Source organism: Rhamphochromis sp. 'chilingali' (assembly GCF_963969265.1).
Source record: "Rhamphochromis sp. 'chilingali' genome assembly, chromosome: 1".
Taxonomy (NCBI): Eukaryota; Metazoa; Chordata; class Actinopteri; order Cichliformes; family Cichlidae; genus Rhamphochromis; species Rhamphochromis sp. 'chilingali'.
This window is the reverse complement of record NC_137929.1, coordinates 39,185,786-39,203,532: the sequence shown is the minus strand read 5'-3', so window position 1 is coordinate 39,203,532 and position 17,747 is coordinate 39,185,786. Positions and strand designations below refer to the sequence as shown.

The 17,747-nt window shown below is 39.5% G+C and overlaps 2 protein-coding genes across 2 annotated transcripts in view; both read right to left on the bottom strand.

The window, feature by feature from the left end:
• The window catches only part of LOC308408036 (Fc receptor-like protein 5), a gene marked incomplete at its 3' end in the record, with an annotated part of 241,472 nt that overhangs the window by 116,683 nt on the left and 107,042 nt on the right, over window positions 1-17,747 (bottom strand). The gene's annotated exons all lie outside the window — the stretch shown is intronic.
• On the bottom strand, window positions 8,786-12,296 carry LOC308391493 (Fc receptor-like protein 5; the record flags this gene model as incomplete). The annotated part of the gene is made up of 4 exons (XM_080874087.1): window positions 12,157-12,296; window positions 9,931-10,197; window positions 9,170-9,448; window positions 8,786-9,069 (listed from the first exon to the last, which is right to left on the bottom strand). The coding sequence occupies exons 1-4, from the start codon at window positions 12,281-12,283 to the stop codon at window positions 8,786-8,788; spliced, it is 957 nt and encodes a 318-aa protein (XP_080730213.1). The 5' UTR covers window positions 12,284-12,296.

Here is a 17,747-nt window from a genome sequence, read left to right as displayed (position 1 = left end):
ACGTTCCCTGAGTTTTTCCAGCAAGATCGTGCACCACCAAATTATGGGTGCCAGGTCCGAGCATTCCTATTTGAACAGTTTCCTGGAAAGTGGATTGGTCGTCGTGGGCCAGTTGAATGGACCCCAAGGTCTCCCGATCTGACCCCCTTAGACTTTTATCTTTGGGGTCATCTGAAGGCAATTGTCTATGGTGTGAAGATACGAGATGTGCAGCACCTGAAACTACGGATACTGGATGCCTGTGCTGGCATTTCTCCTGCGGTGTTGCTATTAGTGTGTGAAGAGTGGGAGAAGAGGGTTGCATTGACAATCCAACACAATGGGCAGCACATTGAACACATTTTAAAAGTGGTCAGAAACTTGTAAATAACTCATGACAGAATAAAGTTACGTTGAAACCAAGCACACCATTGTTTTTCTTGTGATATTACCAATAAGTCTGATGTGTCACATGGCCCTCTTCCTATTGAAAAAACAAAAGTTGTATACAAGATGGCCGACTTCTAAATGGCCACCATGGTCACCACCCATCTTGAGGAGTTTGCCCCCTCGCATATACTAATGTGCTACAAACAGGACTTTAATATCACCAACCATTCCCATTTTATTACGGTGTATCCATATAAATGGCCCACCCTGTATATACACATTCAAGTACAAACACTGAATGAGACTGTTGTGACTGTACCTGCAGCTCCTGTCTTCACATTAGCATAAACAGCACTCTGCTCTGGTTTTTGATGCTTCCCTGTTAAGATGATCGAATCCACAAAAGAAAAATAATTAATACGTTTTTAAACATTTCAAAAACATTTTTTCTACATTTTATATGTTTTGTGTACTCACACTTATTTCCAAAGTTTTCCAGTTCAATATTAGAGTAAATGACATCTCGGGGTTTATCTGCACCTAAAATGTTCATATTTTTGTTACACAATTGTAAACCAATGACAGCGTACCAGTTACCTTAAATTCTTTTATTGCATGTAGTCTGTTGGTTATTTAGATGTTTGTCCAACTGAATTTTGATAAATGTTCTTCAAAAAACTGCTGAGGACAAACTGAACCTACGTCATGTAAAGGTTAATGGAGATCGGGAAAGACCAGATGTGGGGAAGACAAGTGTCCTAGGGTCAGCTGTGGGGACAGTAGGGAGACCTCCACCCGTTGCTCCACCACCACAAGATGTTCCATGATTAATGGAGCAAAACATCAATGAAGGGTGGCTCCCAGCTGATGACCCTTCAGCTACCATGATGTAACCGTTGGAGGTGCAACAGGTAACAATGTGTAGCAGGTAACTTCCTGCCTGTGCTTCCTTCAAGGTCCCTGAATGGTTGACCCGGGTTTTGATGTTTTGCTTTCTCTGGTTTTCTAGTTTTTGATAATTCTTAGTTTCATAGTTCTGTATTTTGTATTGTTGACATTCTCGTTTTCTCGTATGATGTTATGTTTACATTACAGTTATCTGTCTATTTGGTTAATGAGAGGTTGTTTATCCCCTTGTGTTCTCACTCTGTTCTTTCTCTCTGGTCTCCATGTTTTGTCTACTGTCTGCATCAAGCTCGTGTGTCTTAGTCCAGGTCTCAGTGTCAGTCATTTCCTGTTTTATTTTGGTCTCTGTTCTCGTCTGTATCTTGGGTCTAGTTTTACATCCTCCATAGTCATTCTGTTAACCTCTTTTCCATTAGTAACTACTCAGGTCAGGTCACCATGGTTTTCAGGGTTTTCCATCAGGTCATAGTTCCTGTTTAGAGATGGACCGATCCGATATTACGTATCGGTATCGGTCCGATACTGACCTAAATTACTGGATCGGATATCGGAGAAAAATAAAAAATGTAATCCGATCCATTAAATATCACGAAAGCACCTCGCAAAACTTGCAACACGCCGTAACTCACCTCAGAACGTTAGCACGTCGGAGCCGTATGCGTCACGTGATAGAGCGGCTGTGGCATGCGGGACCTGTCGGTGGTCTGGATAGCATTTGGAGCTTCGCTAGCAACCCGGCATTTCATCTCCGACAAAGTTATCCCCAAGAGAAGTAAAGCAAGTGTGTAAGTCCATCTCTGAATGTTTGTAAAGCATTCCTGCGTTAAGCTTAACAAGCGACTGCCTCTTCTTGCTGCTACTTCAATCATGAAACTGCTTAATGATCAGCTGATCGGCTTTTCTGTCGCGAGTCCGTCTCTCTTGTTTGTTTTTGGCCCACTTTGCACCAGAAAGAGGAAACCAGCGGCTGAACAACAGCAGCACGTTTAAGCTTGATAAGCTGTTGTTAGAATTTATTTAATATTACTTTCTACACCAGGATCTTTTTCTACGTAGCTGACGCTGGTAACTGTGCAGGGGCGGATCTAGCAAAGTTTAGCCAGGGGGGCCGATAGGGCATTAACAGGGAAAAGGGGGCACAAAGACATACTTTTCTTTCTTATTCTCATTTAAAATGTCTAGCTTTTAATAAATAATTATCTGACACCCAAAGTTTTAATTTGATGTAAAAGGAATAGAAGTCAATTACTGTATATAGTGACTATTAAGTCTAATATATATACCCTAGTAAGCTATAGTACTTTTTCCTTTGGGACGGTACCATCTGTGCAGTCTGCAATTTTGTTGAAGAAAGATGTTGAATCTATTTAATATTTCTTGAAAAATAATTGATTTCTGTGCATTTTTTTTCACACTGCATCAAATTAAGGTTGATTACGTCGATTAAGCATCATGAGGTGGAGCGTGAGGGGTGCTTCCCTATTTTTTATTTATTTATTTTTGTTGTTGCTGGGAGTTGGAACCCTATTAGTTAGGTTGCTTAATATTTACGCTAAGTACTCTTTAAAATACCAGAATAGGGAGGATGGTGTAGGTTTAAGTTTATTAGATTGATCAGTATTGCTGAACTATGAAATATTTTTTTTTGCATACAGGTATAACAGAATAGCTTTAGTGTAGTTGTTGTTTTAAACTTGAATATGAACTTATACAAAATGCAGCAAGATATTTAAAAAAACAGTTTTGTTGATTAAAAAACACTATATCGGATTCATATCGGTATCGGCAGATATCCAAATTTATGATATCGGTATCGGACATAAAAAAGTGGTATCGTGCCATCTCTATTCCTGTTACCAGGTACTTTTTCAGTATTTACTCAGCCGGAGTTCCAGGCGACCCGAGGCGATCCCAAAATATGACGTCATCAGCCTGCATCCCACTGATTGGCTGGTCAGTGGCATCACTTGATGACTTATGAGAGTATTTCGTTGATGAAAATAAAAAGAGCCATTTTTGAAACCCAACAATGAGGAAAACAGCTGCAAAAGCAACATCATGGTCCCAGAGTGTGACGAAAATTCGCAGACTGAGCAGCAGGTTTATCATCGCCTCAACGTCCACCTTCATTGTAGTGTGTGTGACGCATCCTAATTACGTCATAGGATGCTCAGCCACGTTGCTATTAGGACGACCACACACATTAGGTGGTACTTGATTGTAATAGAAAACCAATCAATACGATTTGAATAGTTGTGAGTTGATCCGAGTAGGTACTAATGGAAAAGGGGCATTAGTTATCACTGTGTTCCCACCTGTTTCCCATCATCTCATTATCCTGTGTTTTATAGACTGCCTCAATCTTCCTTTACTGTCACATCCTTCATCATAGTTTGTTTTAATAAGATTTGTAGAAATTTGGTTTCTTAGTTTTTGTTTTTGTTTTATTTGGATAACTTTCTAAGTTCTGTGATAAAGTTGTGTTTTAGTTTAGTAACTGTGACAAATACTCAATGAAATGTCAATACTACTACTACTAATACTATGACTATGACTACTACTACTACTAATAATAATAATAATTATAATAATAAAAACAGAAAAGAGGCTCTTACACTTGGACTGTCTGCAGCGATACAACAAGAGCAGGAGAATAATAATGAGAGAGACTCCACAAACCAGTCCAACAATCATCCACACAGGAGATGAAGAGCTGTCAGCTCCTGACACAGTCACGTAACAAAAAACAGAAATTAATTAATAAATTATAATCTTATGAATAAATACATTTATAAAATAGAGCCAAGTGACTTTAAGAATTAAATCAGACAATCTAATGTTCCTTCTCAGTCATTGGTTTATAAAACTCCATCGCATGTTTTGATCCTGCTCACCTTTAACTGACATCCAGCTCTGTGCTGACTCTCTTCCTGAGTACTGACACTTGTAGAAACCTTCATCAGACTTTGACACTGCAGAGATCTTCAGCTCCCCTCGGGGATCATTTTGAATAAGTTTGTCATTGTGATAGAAAAACACATTGGAAAGTATTTTTTGTGTTCTCAAACTGCAGCTCAGACTAACAGAAGCTCCCTCAGTCACAGGATGAACAGGACTCACCAGGATAGGACCATTACCATCATCTGTGACACAATCACACACAATTGTTTCAGTCACATCAGCTGCTGCACACTTTTAGAAAAAGCTGACAAACAATAATAAGAACAGATTGTACAAATGCTTTTCATCATGAAGATCTGATCTTGTGTATTTAAAAACTGCTGTATGTGTTTTATTTTTCCACATGAAATGACTTCACACACAGCAAAGGTGGGACAAAAGTTCATGTCACGTCTAAATCATTAACAACCAAGAAGTAAATGTATAATAACATACTCTGTACAGTGATGTTGACTGCACTGCTGAACTCTCCTGATCCAGACTCACACCAGTACACTGCAGTATCTGACTTTGATGTGTTGATGTCACATGTGGATCCAGTCATTCTCCTACAGTCAGAGAGTCGGCCGTCCTCAGAGAACTTCCTCACTCTCCACTCAGTGAAGTTTCCCTCACAGGTCAGTGAGACAGAGTCAGAGGTGAAGTGTTGCACTCTGTCAGGACTCACTGTGAGAGACGCTGCTGAATGAACATCTGGAAACAACATGCAGTGAAGAGACAAAGCTCACAGATTTTAGAATTTTTTTTATTTTTATTTTTTTAATGGCAACGATTACCTATCTCCTTATCTGTCAGGGTTTTCCTCATATTTGTCAGAGCCGTTAACTAGTTAGCATTCTCTCTTTATCTTTTTTTTTTTAAATTTCGTATTTTTGGCTGTTTTATCTATACATGCACTTTTATCTAAGTGAAAATAATTACAATTAATAAACACAAAGCTTCTTACTTTTTTTGATAGTGACAGTGTAGAGAGACAGGAAAGCAGGGAGAGTGAAAGGGGAAGACAAACAGCAAAGGGACACAGGTCGGACTGCTGCCTAGCCATACGGCATATAGGGTCACCTACTTATTTCACTGAGCTAAACATTAAACAAGTTTTAAATAAAGACTTTAATCACAATCAGAAATGAAAAGATTCAATTCTCCTTTGGGTGACCTTTGGAGGTAAACAACAGCTGCACTGGTTACAATAGAAACAAGCTGACCTGCAGACCAGACAAACTTTGGTTGACTGTGATCAGTGTGATACTCTGGGTCTCCTCTTCCAGCTCTGCACACATATCCTGCTGTGTGTGTCTGTCCATGAATGATGTAGGAGTCCTGTGCAGTCCCACTGCCATCAGGTAGCAGCTCATAACTGGAGGATTTCTCTGATAGATCAGGAACAGCTTTATACAAGTAGAAGCTCCATCCTGCAGACGGATGTTCAACCTCACAGTTCAGAGTTACTGAGGCTCCAGGACTCAGCCATGATGGAGACACAGTGAGGACAGGACGGGGTTCATCTGTTCAACAAAGATTTTCTCTCAATCTTTCGTCTCTTAACTCTGAATTCAATGTCACTAAAATGTTGACTCACAAATATTTATGATGAACTTTAAGAGTGAGACTATCTAAACATGTCAAATATCTCAACATGTACTAATAAAAACACATTTTTACAAACTGTTTCTATTTCCAGGTTAAATGAACTATGACTCTACTTACTGTCAGAAACTGTCAGTGTGACTGAATCACTCCACTCTGTTGTTTTATGCTGTGAACTTTTCATTCTGCCCTTACAGCGATAGTTTCCACTGTTGGATGATGAAGCAGATCTAATCCTGTATTCATTTTGATTTGGACCTTTTATCATGCTGTTTGTTTCCCACTCATAATCCCACTCAGTGTCTCCTCCATGGATCTCACATCTGACAGTGATCGTCTCTCCTCTGTATATCTCAGACCAGTTTGGATACAGAGTCACAACAGGCCTGATTGGGACTGTATTCAGGAAATGAACAAGTGAATGACAAAAGGGGTCAATTTCCATCAGATACTTTTCATCAGGTAGTGATTTGGGGTTCATTAACTTTGAACTGACCAGTTTTCCCAATCCTGACTGACTGGCTGTCCTCTGTGTAGTAAACTGGATCTCCTCTTCCTCCTCTGCACCTGTAGAGTCCTTCCTGTGAGACACTGATTTGTCCATTTGAGTGGAAAACTGCATCTTGTGTGGTCGGGGCTTCAGAGGATTTCTCATCTCTGTACCAGTAGTATTTCCATCCAGATGATGATGATGGGCTCACAGAGCAGGTCAGGGTCACACTGCCCCCTACTGGAACAGCTGTGTTATCAGCTCTCAGTTTGGCCTTTGGTTTATCTGCAGTTCAGTTTAGAAAAAGAACAAAAGTCAATGACTGAATCAAACCAGTTTAAATAACTTGGTGGAAATATGTCAATAATAAATATCACATAACTTTAATGGTGAAGCTGCAACAAACTGTACAACTGTCACACAAACACAACACTAATCTTTCATATTTAATTTGCTGCATTTCTAAGTTAAAAACACACATGAGGAACAATCAGTGGATTTAATGTTTCTTAGTGGATGTGGTGGAGCAGCTGAGACAGATTCAGCATTTGTTCTGCATTTCATCTTTCATGTATTAGAGCTGCACAGCAGAGAAGTTACTCTCATATGTTTTGTTCTCTTCACTGTGAATAAAAAGCTGCTGTTCAGGTTTTTGTTGTTGGAATAAAAACTAAACATTTTACTGACCAACATGAAAGACAGTTATAAAGCTGTAAGAAAGAAGAAGTGCTTTTTCCTTATTTAGATACTCTGGATGAAAGATCTTACATGATACAGTCAGTGTGATGATATCACTCCACTCTGTGAAGAAATAGTCCCTTCTGCCCCGGCAGCTGTATCCTCCACTGTCAGACTCAGTAGCTCTGATGATTCTGTATTCATTGGATGTTGGAGGTGTGTTTAACTTGGCTGCTCTCCATTCATACGTCCACTGAGCTCCTTCACCTCCCTGAATCTCACATCTGACAGTGACTGTCTCACCGCTGTATATCTGAGTCCAGGATGGCTGCAGGGTCACAGTGGGCTTACTGGGAACTGTTCACAGACAAATATCCAGTTAGACACAAATAGAAACATGAAGATAAAAAAATAAGACGCAATAAATTCTTCTATTTGTCAGGAGGTGTCTCTCATCTCAGGTTTAATTAACTCACAGTTGAATGAAATTGTTAGCACAGGACACAAAATGACATCTCTCAGTTTGGCAGAAATAAAATTATTAATCTCACGAGTTTCTCTAACTGTGACGTCACTGCTGTCCTCTGTGTAGTAAAGTGGATCTCCTCTCCCTCCTCTGCAGTGGTACAGACCTCCTTGTGAGACACTAATAACTCTGTTTGCTTCATTTCCTCTCATGAGCTGAGCTTTAGAAGAGACTGAATCACGTCTGAACCAGTCAAACTTCCAGCCAGCAGAGCCCTCCACAGAGCAGCTCAGTGTCACACTGCCCCCTGCTGGTATGACTGAACTGTGTGCTGTCAGCGTGGCTCTGGGTTTATTTGCTGTTGAAGATACAGGAAAACATACATCATGTTATCATTTAGTTCAGGGAAAATAACAATAACAAAATTAATTAATTAATAACAAAATAAATATTCAAACTTCAAATACCAGTTCAGTTTTGAATGAACACCAAAGAGTAGTAGACAGATGTAAACATGAAAACATGAAATGTCAGCATGAATCATGGTCCAACTCACATGAAACTGTCAGTCTGAAGGCATCACTCCATCCTGTTAAGAGATAGTCACTGCTACCCCGACATCTGTAGTCTCCACTGTGGGACACTGAAACTCTGCTGATCCTGTATTCACTGGATGTTGGAGGGCTGTTTGTGTTGGGTGCTGTCCATTCATATTTCCACACCTTTCCTTCACCTCCCTGAATCTCACATCTGAGAGTGATTGTGTCACCAGTGAATATCTGAGACCAGCTGTGCTGCAGTTTCACAGCAGCCAAAACTGTTCAACAAACAAATAAACGAACACAAATATTTAAAATATAAAATCAAGATGGAATAATATGTATATATAAAATTGACAGTTATCAAGTATTACTTTCAATTATTTGTGCCTCACCTTGTTTCTGAATTGTAACTGCAGCACTGTCCTCTGTGGAGAAAACTGGATCTCCTCTCCCTCCTCTGCAGTAATAGATGCCTCCTTCTGAAATACTGATCGTGTGCTCTGATGTTCCAGCTCCTATTTTCTGAGCTCCAGAAAACTGTGAAACACGTCTGAACCAGTCAAACTTCCAGCCAGCAGAGCCCTCCACAGAGCAGCTCAGTGTCACACTGCCCCCTGCTGGTATGACTGAACTTTGTGCTGTCAGTGTGGCTCTGGGTTTACTTGCTGTTGAAGTTACAGGAAAAAGTTCATCAGATTGTTTCACGAATGACTTTGACTCAACATGTACTAATAAAAACAAATTTTTACAAACTGTTTCTATTTCCAGGTTAAATGAACTATGACTCTACTTACTGTCAGAAACTGTCAGTGTGACTGAATCACTCCACTCTGTTGTTTCATGCTGTGAACGTTTCATTCTGCCCTTACAGCGATAGTTTCCACTGTTGGATGATGAAGCAGATCTAATCCTGTATTCATTTTGATTTGGAGCTTTTATCCTGCTGTTTGTTTCCCACTCATAATCCCACTCAGTGTCTCCTCCATGGATCTCACATCTGACAGTGATCGTCTCTCCTCTGTATATCTCAGACCAGTTTGGATACAGAGTCACGACAGGCCTGATTGGGACTGTATTCAGGAAATGAACAAGTGAATGACAAAAGGGGTCAATTTCCATCAGATACTTTTCATCAGGTAGTGATTTGGGGTTCATTAACTTTGAACTCACCAATTTTGTCAATCCTGACTGACTGGCTGTCCTCTGTGTAGTAAACTGGGTTTCCTCTTCCTCCTCTGCACCTGTAGAGTCCTTCCTGTGAGACACTGATTTGTCCATTTGAGTGGAAAACTGCATCTTGTGTGGTCAGGGCTTCAGAGGATTTCTCATCTCTGTACCAGTAGTATTTCCATCCAGATGATGATGATGGGTTCACAGAGCAGGTCAGGGTCACACTGCCCCCTACTGGAACAGCTGTGTTATCAGCTCTCAGTTTGGCCTTTGGTTTATCTGCAGTTCAGTTTAGAAAAAGAACAAAAGTCAATGACTGAATCAAACCAGTTTAAATAACTTGGTGGAAATATGTCAATAATAAATATCACATAACTTTAATGGTGAAGCTGCAACAAACTGTACAACTGTCACACAAACACAACACTAATCTTTCATATTTAATTTGCTGCATTTCTAAGTTAAAAACACACATGAGGAACAATCAGTGGATTTAATGTTTCTTAGTGGATGTGGTGGAGCAGCTGAGACAGATCCAGCATTTGTTCTGCATTTCATCTTTCATGTATTAGAGCTGCACAGCAGAGAAGTTACTCTCATATGTTTTGTTCTCTTCACGGTGAATAAAAAGCTGCTGTTCAGGTTTTTGTTGTTGGAATAAAAACTAAACATTTTACTGACCAACATGAAAGACAGTTATAAAGCTGTAAGAAAGAAGAAGTGCTTTTTCTTATTTAGATACTCTGGATGAAAGATCTTACATGATACAGTCAGTGTGATGATATCACTCCACTCTGAGAAGAAATAGTCCCTTCTGCCCCGGCAGCTGTATCCTCCACTGTCAGACTCAGTAGCTCTGATGATTCTGTATTCATTGGATGTTTCAGGTGTGTTTAACTTGGCTGCTCTCCATTCATACGTCCACTGAGCTCCTTCACCTCCCTGAATCTCACATCTGACAGTGACTGTCTCACCGCTGTATATCTGAGTCCAGGATGGCTGCAGGGTCACAGTGGGCTTACTGGGAACTGTTCACAGAAAAATATCCAGTTAGACACAAATAGAAACATGAAGTCATTTTGAAGCCTGATTTTCTTTTTGCTGTTGTTCAGAGGAGAAAGATTTACTGCATCCTGGTGACATTTTGACTGTAAATGAAGCTGGATTTAAAAGTCAGTGTTTACATTTATTTACCGTGTGGTACACGTGTGTGGTGGCCCACTGGTGTATCTGACTCACACAGCCTGTTGTCCACACACTCCACATTTATAAAGTGATCTACAAATCCTAACATTACAGCTAACAGCTGCATTTTCCCTTTGAAGAACCACTTACAGCTACAGAGACAGGGAGTGAAGGTGGACAGTATATCCTTGTTTTTATGGCAACAAATTTACCTTGAAAGTGGTACAACTGTGTATAATATGATTCACAAGCAGAAAGTAAGATTTACAGATGTGTGCAGTGATTTGTGTGCAACTTTTCAGGTCTCCAGTTCACACAAACTATTGTACAAATGTGTCGACACAAACCTGAGTAACTGCTGATCATTGAGGCACAAATTTTAACGTCTGGATTGTTTTTCAGATTTCTTTCTTTAAAATTCATCGTCCATAATTCAGGATGATAATAAATATACTTAATAAAATACAAGATGTCTTAATAAGAAGAAGAGCTTTTTTACCTTTTAAGAACTTTTTAACAAAAACTTTAAAGAGGAGAAAAACAGCACAGGCCTGTGCAGGCCTACTTTAAATAAAGCATCATTCTGCAGGTCAGTTTGAGTTCAGAATAAGTAAATAAAATGTAGCTGTGGTCCAATAATTGTAAAATAAGAAGAATAATCATGAAAACTATTTGTATATAATTATGTCTTCAGTCCATTTCAATGAGCGATCATCTTCTGTTGTTTTCATGCAGCCACAGGCAGCCCTGAGTATAAAATACATCAGCTCAGGGTCGAAAACATAAAGATATTTATTGCACAATAACAGCATATCTGGTGATAATACACAGCTCACAACACCTTAAATACATGTGGACGAGTCACCTGACACGCACAGATCACGTCTCGTGCCCACGTGGGGTTTTGAGTCTAATTTAACTGCCAGCTTCACACAGATCCACAAATGTGAGCTGCTTTCAAGTCACAAATCATTGCTTGTTGATCATATCGTGTGTGTTTGTAACACTTTCAACACAAATTTGTCTCCTTATGGAAAGCAGACTTTGTCGTGTTGACGTGAGTGTCAGAACGGCAGGTTTCTCTCCAGATCCACGGCTCTGACCCACGGAGACCTCTGGCTGATACTCAGTGTTCTGAGTTTGGCTCGTAGCTGCTAACTAGCTTTCTGCTCTGGGTCAACTTATGGCAAAGTGCAGAGATGGAGAGAGGCGTGGGAAGGTTACAGCAGCACACTTTCTTCCTCTGGAGGCGGTGAACACAGTGAACAGCTGGATACTAACATGTGGCTCACAGCTGGGCCTGTCAGACTCTCTCTGGCTGCAGTAGCTGCTGCTATAAACACACTTTTCTTTTTCTCACTCTGTAAACTTCCTCCTGCAGATGTTGGGGATGTTGTGTGGGACTTTTATTTTTCATTTTTTCACCCAAAGCTTGCGGGAGCCACAGCTGAGGGGCGGAAGAGCCACGGGTTACCGACCCTGATCTGACCTGATGTTAGCTGAGCTGTTGATGACCTCGGATGACAACATGTTCAGGATTAACCTTTATTTTTGTTTGTTTGTTTGTTTGTTTTTATGGCTCTATGGCTTAATACACAGTCTTTCATGTCCACTTAAAGTCAGTTTAGGATAAAGAAGCATTTAAAGAGAGAGGCCAAAAATATTTAATAAAATACAATTTAAAGACTAACAGCAGCTAATGAGCTATAAATATGCAGGTTTTTTTGGAGTTGATACCACAATGTTTATTTCTACATTTGTATGAAACACATGAGAAACTTAATAGAAAGTTTAAAACTCACAAGTCTCCACAACTGTGACGTCACTGCTGTCCTCTGTGTAGTAAACTGGATCTCCTCTCCCTCCTCTGCAGTGGTACAGACCTCCTTGTGAGACACTAATAACTCTGTTTGCTTCATTTCCTCTCATGAGCTGAGCTTTAGAAGAGACTGAATCACGTCTGAACCAGTCAAACTTCCAGCCACCAGAGCCCTCCACAGAGCAGCTCAGTGTCACACTGCCCCCTGCTGGTATGACTGAACTGTGTGCTGTCAGTGTGGCTCTGGGTTTACTTGCTGTTGAAGAAACAGGAAAACATACATCATATTATCATTTACTTCGGGGAAAATAACAATAACAAAATGAATTAATTAATAAGAAAATAAATATTCAAACTTCAAATACCAGTTCAGTTTCGAATGAACACCAAAGACTAGTAGACAGATGTAAACATGAAAACATTAAATGTCAGCATGAATCATGGTCCAACTCACATGAAACTGTCAGTCTGAAGGCATCACTCCATCCTGTGAAGAGATAGTCACTGCTACCCCGACATCTGTAGTCTCCACTGTGGGACACTGAAACTCTGCTGATCCTGTATTCACTGGATGTTGGAGGGCTGTTTGTGTTGGGTGCTGTCCATTCATATTTCCACACCTTTCCTTCACCTCCCTGAATCTCACATCTGAGAGTGATTGTCTCACCAGTGAATATCTGAGACCAGCTGTGCTGCAGTTTCACAGCAGCCAAGACTGTTCAACAAATATTGTTAAAAAAAAGAAACAACAACAACAAAACAGGGAACAAAAAAAAAGATAATGCAAAAAGTTGTTTCCAGTAGCAGGTTTTATCATAATTATGTGAATAAATGCTGATTTGTCTTTAAAAATGCCTCAAATACAACAACAAAAACAATAATAATAATAACAGAAAAAATGTTTTAGTTCAAGTGAAATGTTTAAACTCACCAGTTTTCTGAACTGTGACTGAGTCACTTTCTGTAACGATGATAATTTTCCCTTCAGCCCTGCAGGTGTACGTGCCTCCTTCAGACACTGAGATCGTTCTGCCTGATTCATCAGTTATTATGGACTTTTCTTCAGATGACGTTTGTCTGAACCACTCATATTTTAAGTCAGCAGAGTCCTTCAAATCACAGGTCAGTGTCACACTGCCCCCTGCTGGTAGAGTTGTACTGTCTGCTGTTAGTGTGGCCTTGTCATGTACTGTAAGTCGGACATACGACAAACCAAGAAAATTAACGTCAATGCATGTTTGATGAGAATGAAGAAAAAAGTGGAAATTTATTTAATGGCTTTTTCAGCCATATATTTTTCCAACCAACATTCATCAGTCCAGTAAGTAACAATAGGCGATAAATACACACAGGTGACTTTTTGATGGGCTGAGCAATTAATCATGCATGGACTGATTTGTGCATTTAGAACACAGAAGAAGCCTAAACATGGAGGAACTACAGGGAGTGCAGAATTATTAGGCAAATGAGTATTTTGTCCACATCATCCTCTTCATGCGTGTTGTCTTACTCCAAGCTGTATAGGCTCGAAAGCCTACTACCAATTAAGCATATTAGGTGATGTGCATCTCTGTAATGAGAAGGGGTGTGGTCTAATGACATCAACACCCTATATCAGGTGTGCATAATTATTAGGCAACGTCCTTTCCTTTGGCAAAATGGGTCAAAAGAAGGACTTGACAGGCTCAGAAAAGTTAAAAATAGTGAGATATCTTGCAGAGGGATGCAGCAGTCTCAAAATTGCAAAGCTTCTGAAGCGTGATCATCGAACAATCAAGCGTTTCATTCAAAATAGTCAACAGGGTCGCAAGAAGCGTGTGGAAAAACCAAGGCGCAAAATAACTGCCCATGAACTGAGAAAAGTCAAGCGTGCAGCTGCCAAGATGCCACTTGCCACCAGTTTGGCCATATTTCAGAGCTGCAACATCACTGGAGTGCCCAAAAGCACAAGGTGTGCAATACTCAGAGACATGGCCGAGGTAAGAAAGGCTGAAAGACGACCACCACTGAACAAGACACACAAGCTGAAACGTCAAGACTGGGCCAAGAAACATCTCAAGACTGGTTTTTCTAAGGTTTTATGGACTGATGAAATGAGAGTGAGTCTTGATGGGCCAGATGGATGGGCCCGTGGCTGGATTGGTAAAGGGCAGAGAGCTCCAGTCCGACTCAGACGCCAGCAAGGTGGAGGTGGAGTACTGGTTTGGGCTGGTATCATCAAAGATGAGCTTGTGGGGCCTTTTCGGGTTGAGGATGGAGTCAAGCTCAACTCCCAGTCCTACTGCCAGTTTCTGGAAGACACCTTCTTCAAGCAGTGGTACAGGAAGAAGTCTGCATCCTTCAAGAAAAACATGATTTCCATGCAGGACAATGCTCCATCACACGCGTCCAAGTACTCCACAGCGTGGCTGGCAAGAAAAGGTATAAAAGAAGAAAAACTAATGACATGGCCACCTTGTTCACCTTATCTGGACCCCATTGAGAACCTGTGGTCCATCATCAAATGTGAGATTTACAAGGAGGGAAAACAGTACACCTCTCTGAACAGTGTCTGGGAGGCTGTGGTTGCTGCTGCACGCAATGTTGATGGTGAACAGATCAAAACACTGACAGAATCCATGGATGGCAGGCTTTTGAGTGTCCTTGCAAAGAAAGGTGGCTATATTGGTCGCTGATTTGTTTTTGTTTTGTTTTTGAATGTCAGAAATGTATATTTGTGAATGTGGAGATGTTATATTGGTGTCACTGGTAAAAATAAATAATTGAAATGGGTATATATTTGTTTTTTGTTAAGTTGCCTAATAATTATGCACAGTAATAGTCACCTGCACACACAGATATCCCCCTAAAATAGCTAAAACTAAAAACAAACTAAAAACTACTTCCAAAAACATTCAGCTTTGATATTAATGAGTTTTTTGGGTTCATTGAGAACATGGTTGTTGTTCAATAATAAAATTATTCCTCAAAAAAACAACTTGCCTAATAATTCTGCACTCCCTGTAGTTGCCAAAAAAATACAAAGTGGCTGCTGCATTTGGGCACACTGACGAGAGTGCATTTGCTTGCAGCTGGAAGAAGATGCTGTTAAAACAGCCCTGTTATTTTTTTCTCCTGTTGACTGCTTCTCTTAGCTTTAACCAACATTATTAGCAAACTTACTCATGGGCAGATAAATAAATCGCTCTTGTAAAAACGGCCAGTGTCAGCCTCAGCCTGTCGTCGATGGTCGATAAATACTCGCTCAACCTTAGTTTACATGAATGATCTTTTTTATTGCGTGCTCATTTATCTGCCGTTTCATAACAACTCTGTTAAACTCTCAAAATACAAAGTCTCAGTGTTGTAAAAGATGTCAACAAATGTATTTTCCAACAGTCAAAACCAAACTGAAAAACAAAACAATTTCTTTCATAAAAATATGAACCTGAATGATTTTTTTTCTTTGCTCCACCTGCTCACTGTGAAATGTGGTTTGATAGCTTTAATAAAACAAAGGGTAAAGGGTCTTGCAACTTTCAGGTTACTGATTTTACAAAGATTTTAATAAACAACAACAACAACAAACAATTGGCCAAAAACACCAAATATAAAATAGTAAGCTGCCTGGAAACAGCTGGATCATTGTTAGAGGTTTTAGAGGGTTTTAACTGTTGGTGGGAAGATAATTGTTTCCTGATGTCCTGTTTAAACAGACGTATAAATGAAAACAGGAAACTTCAGTTTGAATTGTAGATAAACTCACATGTGCTGCAGTTTCACAGCAGCCAAGACTGTTCAACAAATATTGTTAAAAAAAAGAAACAACAACAACAAAACAGGGAACAAAAAAAAAAGATAATGCAAAAAGTTGTTTCCAGTAGCAGGTTTTATCATAATTATGTGAATAAATGCTGATTTGTCTTTAAAAATGCCTCAAATACAACAACAAAAACAATAATAATAATAACAGAAAAAATGTTTTAGTTCAAGTGAAATGTTTAAACTCACCAGTTTTCTGAACTGTGACTGAGTCACTTTCTGTAATGATGATAATTTTCCCTTCAGCCCTGCAGGTGTACGTGCCTCCTTCAGACACTGAGATCGTTCTGCCTGATTCATCAGTTATTATGGACTTTTCTTCAGATGACGTTTGTCTGAACCACTCATATTTTAAGTCAGCAGTCCTTCAAATCACAGGTCAGTGTCACACTGCCCCCTGCTGGTATGGTTGTGCTGTCTGCTGTTAGTGTGGCCTTGTCATGTACTGTAAGTTAGAAATAAAAAAAATAAAAAAAAATCCCCCCAAAACAAGAGAACTATTGTCACTGCAGGTTTAGTGAGAATTTTAAAAAGGCCATTATGTTTTACTAGATTTGTAGTTCTGCATCTGTTCACCACCACAGTAAATCAAATAATTAATGTGACTGAAGTGCAGACTTTAAGCTTTTACTCAATGAGTTTTACCAAAAAAATAAATAAATCATGAATTGTTTTAGAATAACAGCCATTTCTAACCACAGTTAGTTCAGTGGAAGCAGAACTAAACTCAAAACAGCTTTACTGATGAAACTTCACATGAAAACCGAAAACCCGGAGAGGGCTGAGTGCAAAAAACTCGGATACTAACCAAGAAATACAGAAAAAACAGGGAAAATAACTATGAGACAAATCACGACAAAGGCTGAAGTACACACATGTACTGTAGTGGTGAATTTCTCTACCAAGCTTTGAAAACATAATTTTTCCACTTCTTAATGTGAGATGTTCAGATTTATTTCTGACTCGTACATACAAACAAACAATGTCACGGTCAAAAAACGATTTGCTGCTTCAGTGCACATTTCCATTGCCGTCCTGGCTCATTCTAACCTGCTACCACACATGTGATCTAATGTTTTCTTACCCAACACATTAAACTAAACTAAACAAATATTTCTCTTTAGATTGGCTCTAACATGTAGTAATCAGGGAACTAAATCGGGGAGACAAGACAGAGGGAAGAAACACCCGAAAACAAGACACGGGACAAGGGACTGTCAAAATAAAACAGGAAGCATAAACACTGAAACAGAGACTAAGACACAATCTTGACCCAGACAAAAGGTAAAAAAACAGGAAGACAAGTCTGACTAAGCACAGGAGATCTAAGAGAAACACAGACTAGACTCAGGGAACACAGCAGGATGGGAAACAAGCTTGAAGAATAACTGAAAAGATAACTATACACACAGAATATGAATGAAAACATAATCTAAGAAAAAGTTTAATATTAGAAAAACTAAAAACTGAAAAACCACAACAAACCAAGTGAAACAGAGAATATCAAACAGATGCTGAGAGTCCAAAACTGAAATGCTTGGTCCAAAATCCAGGATCATGACAGATACAGATCGATACTGTTCAGATTTTATAAACAGGAAGAAAAGAAAAAAAAAATCTTACCTTCAGCATTTCCATAGAAGAGTGTACTGAGCCCTAAAATCAAGATTGAAACATCATCCAACTCTTTGAAAAATGTGCATTTTCAGTTGATGTTCATCCTCAAATCAGTTTCTGAGTTCATAAACTATAAACTTTAAATGTAAAACAGCA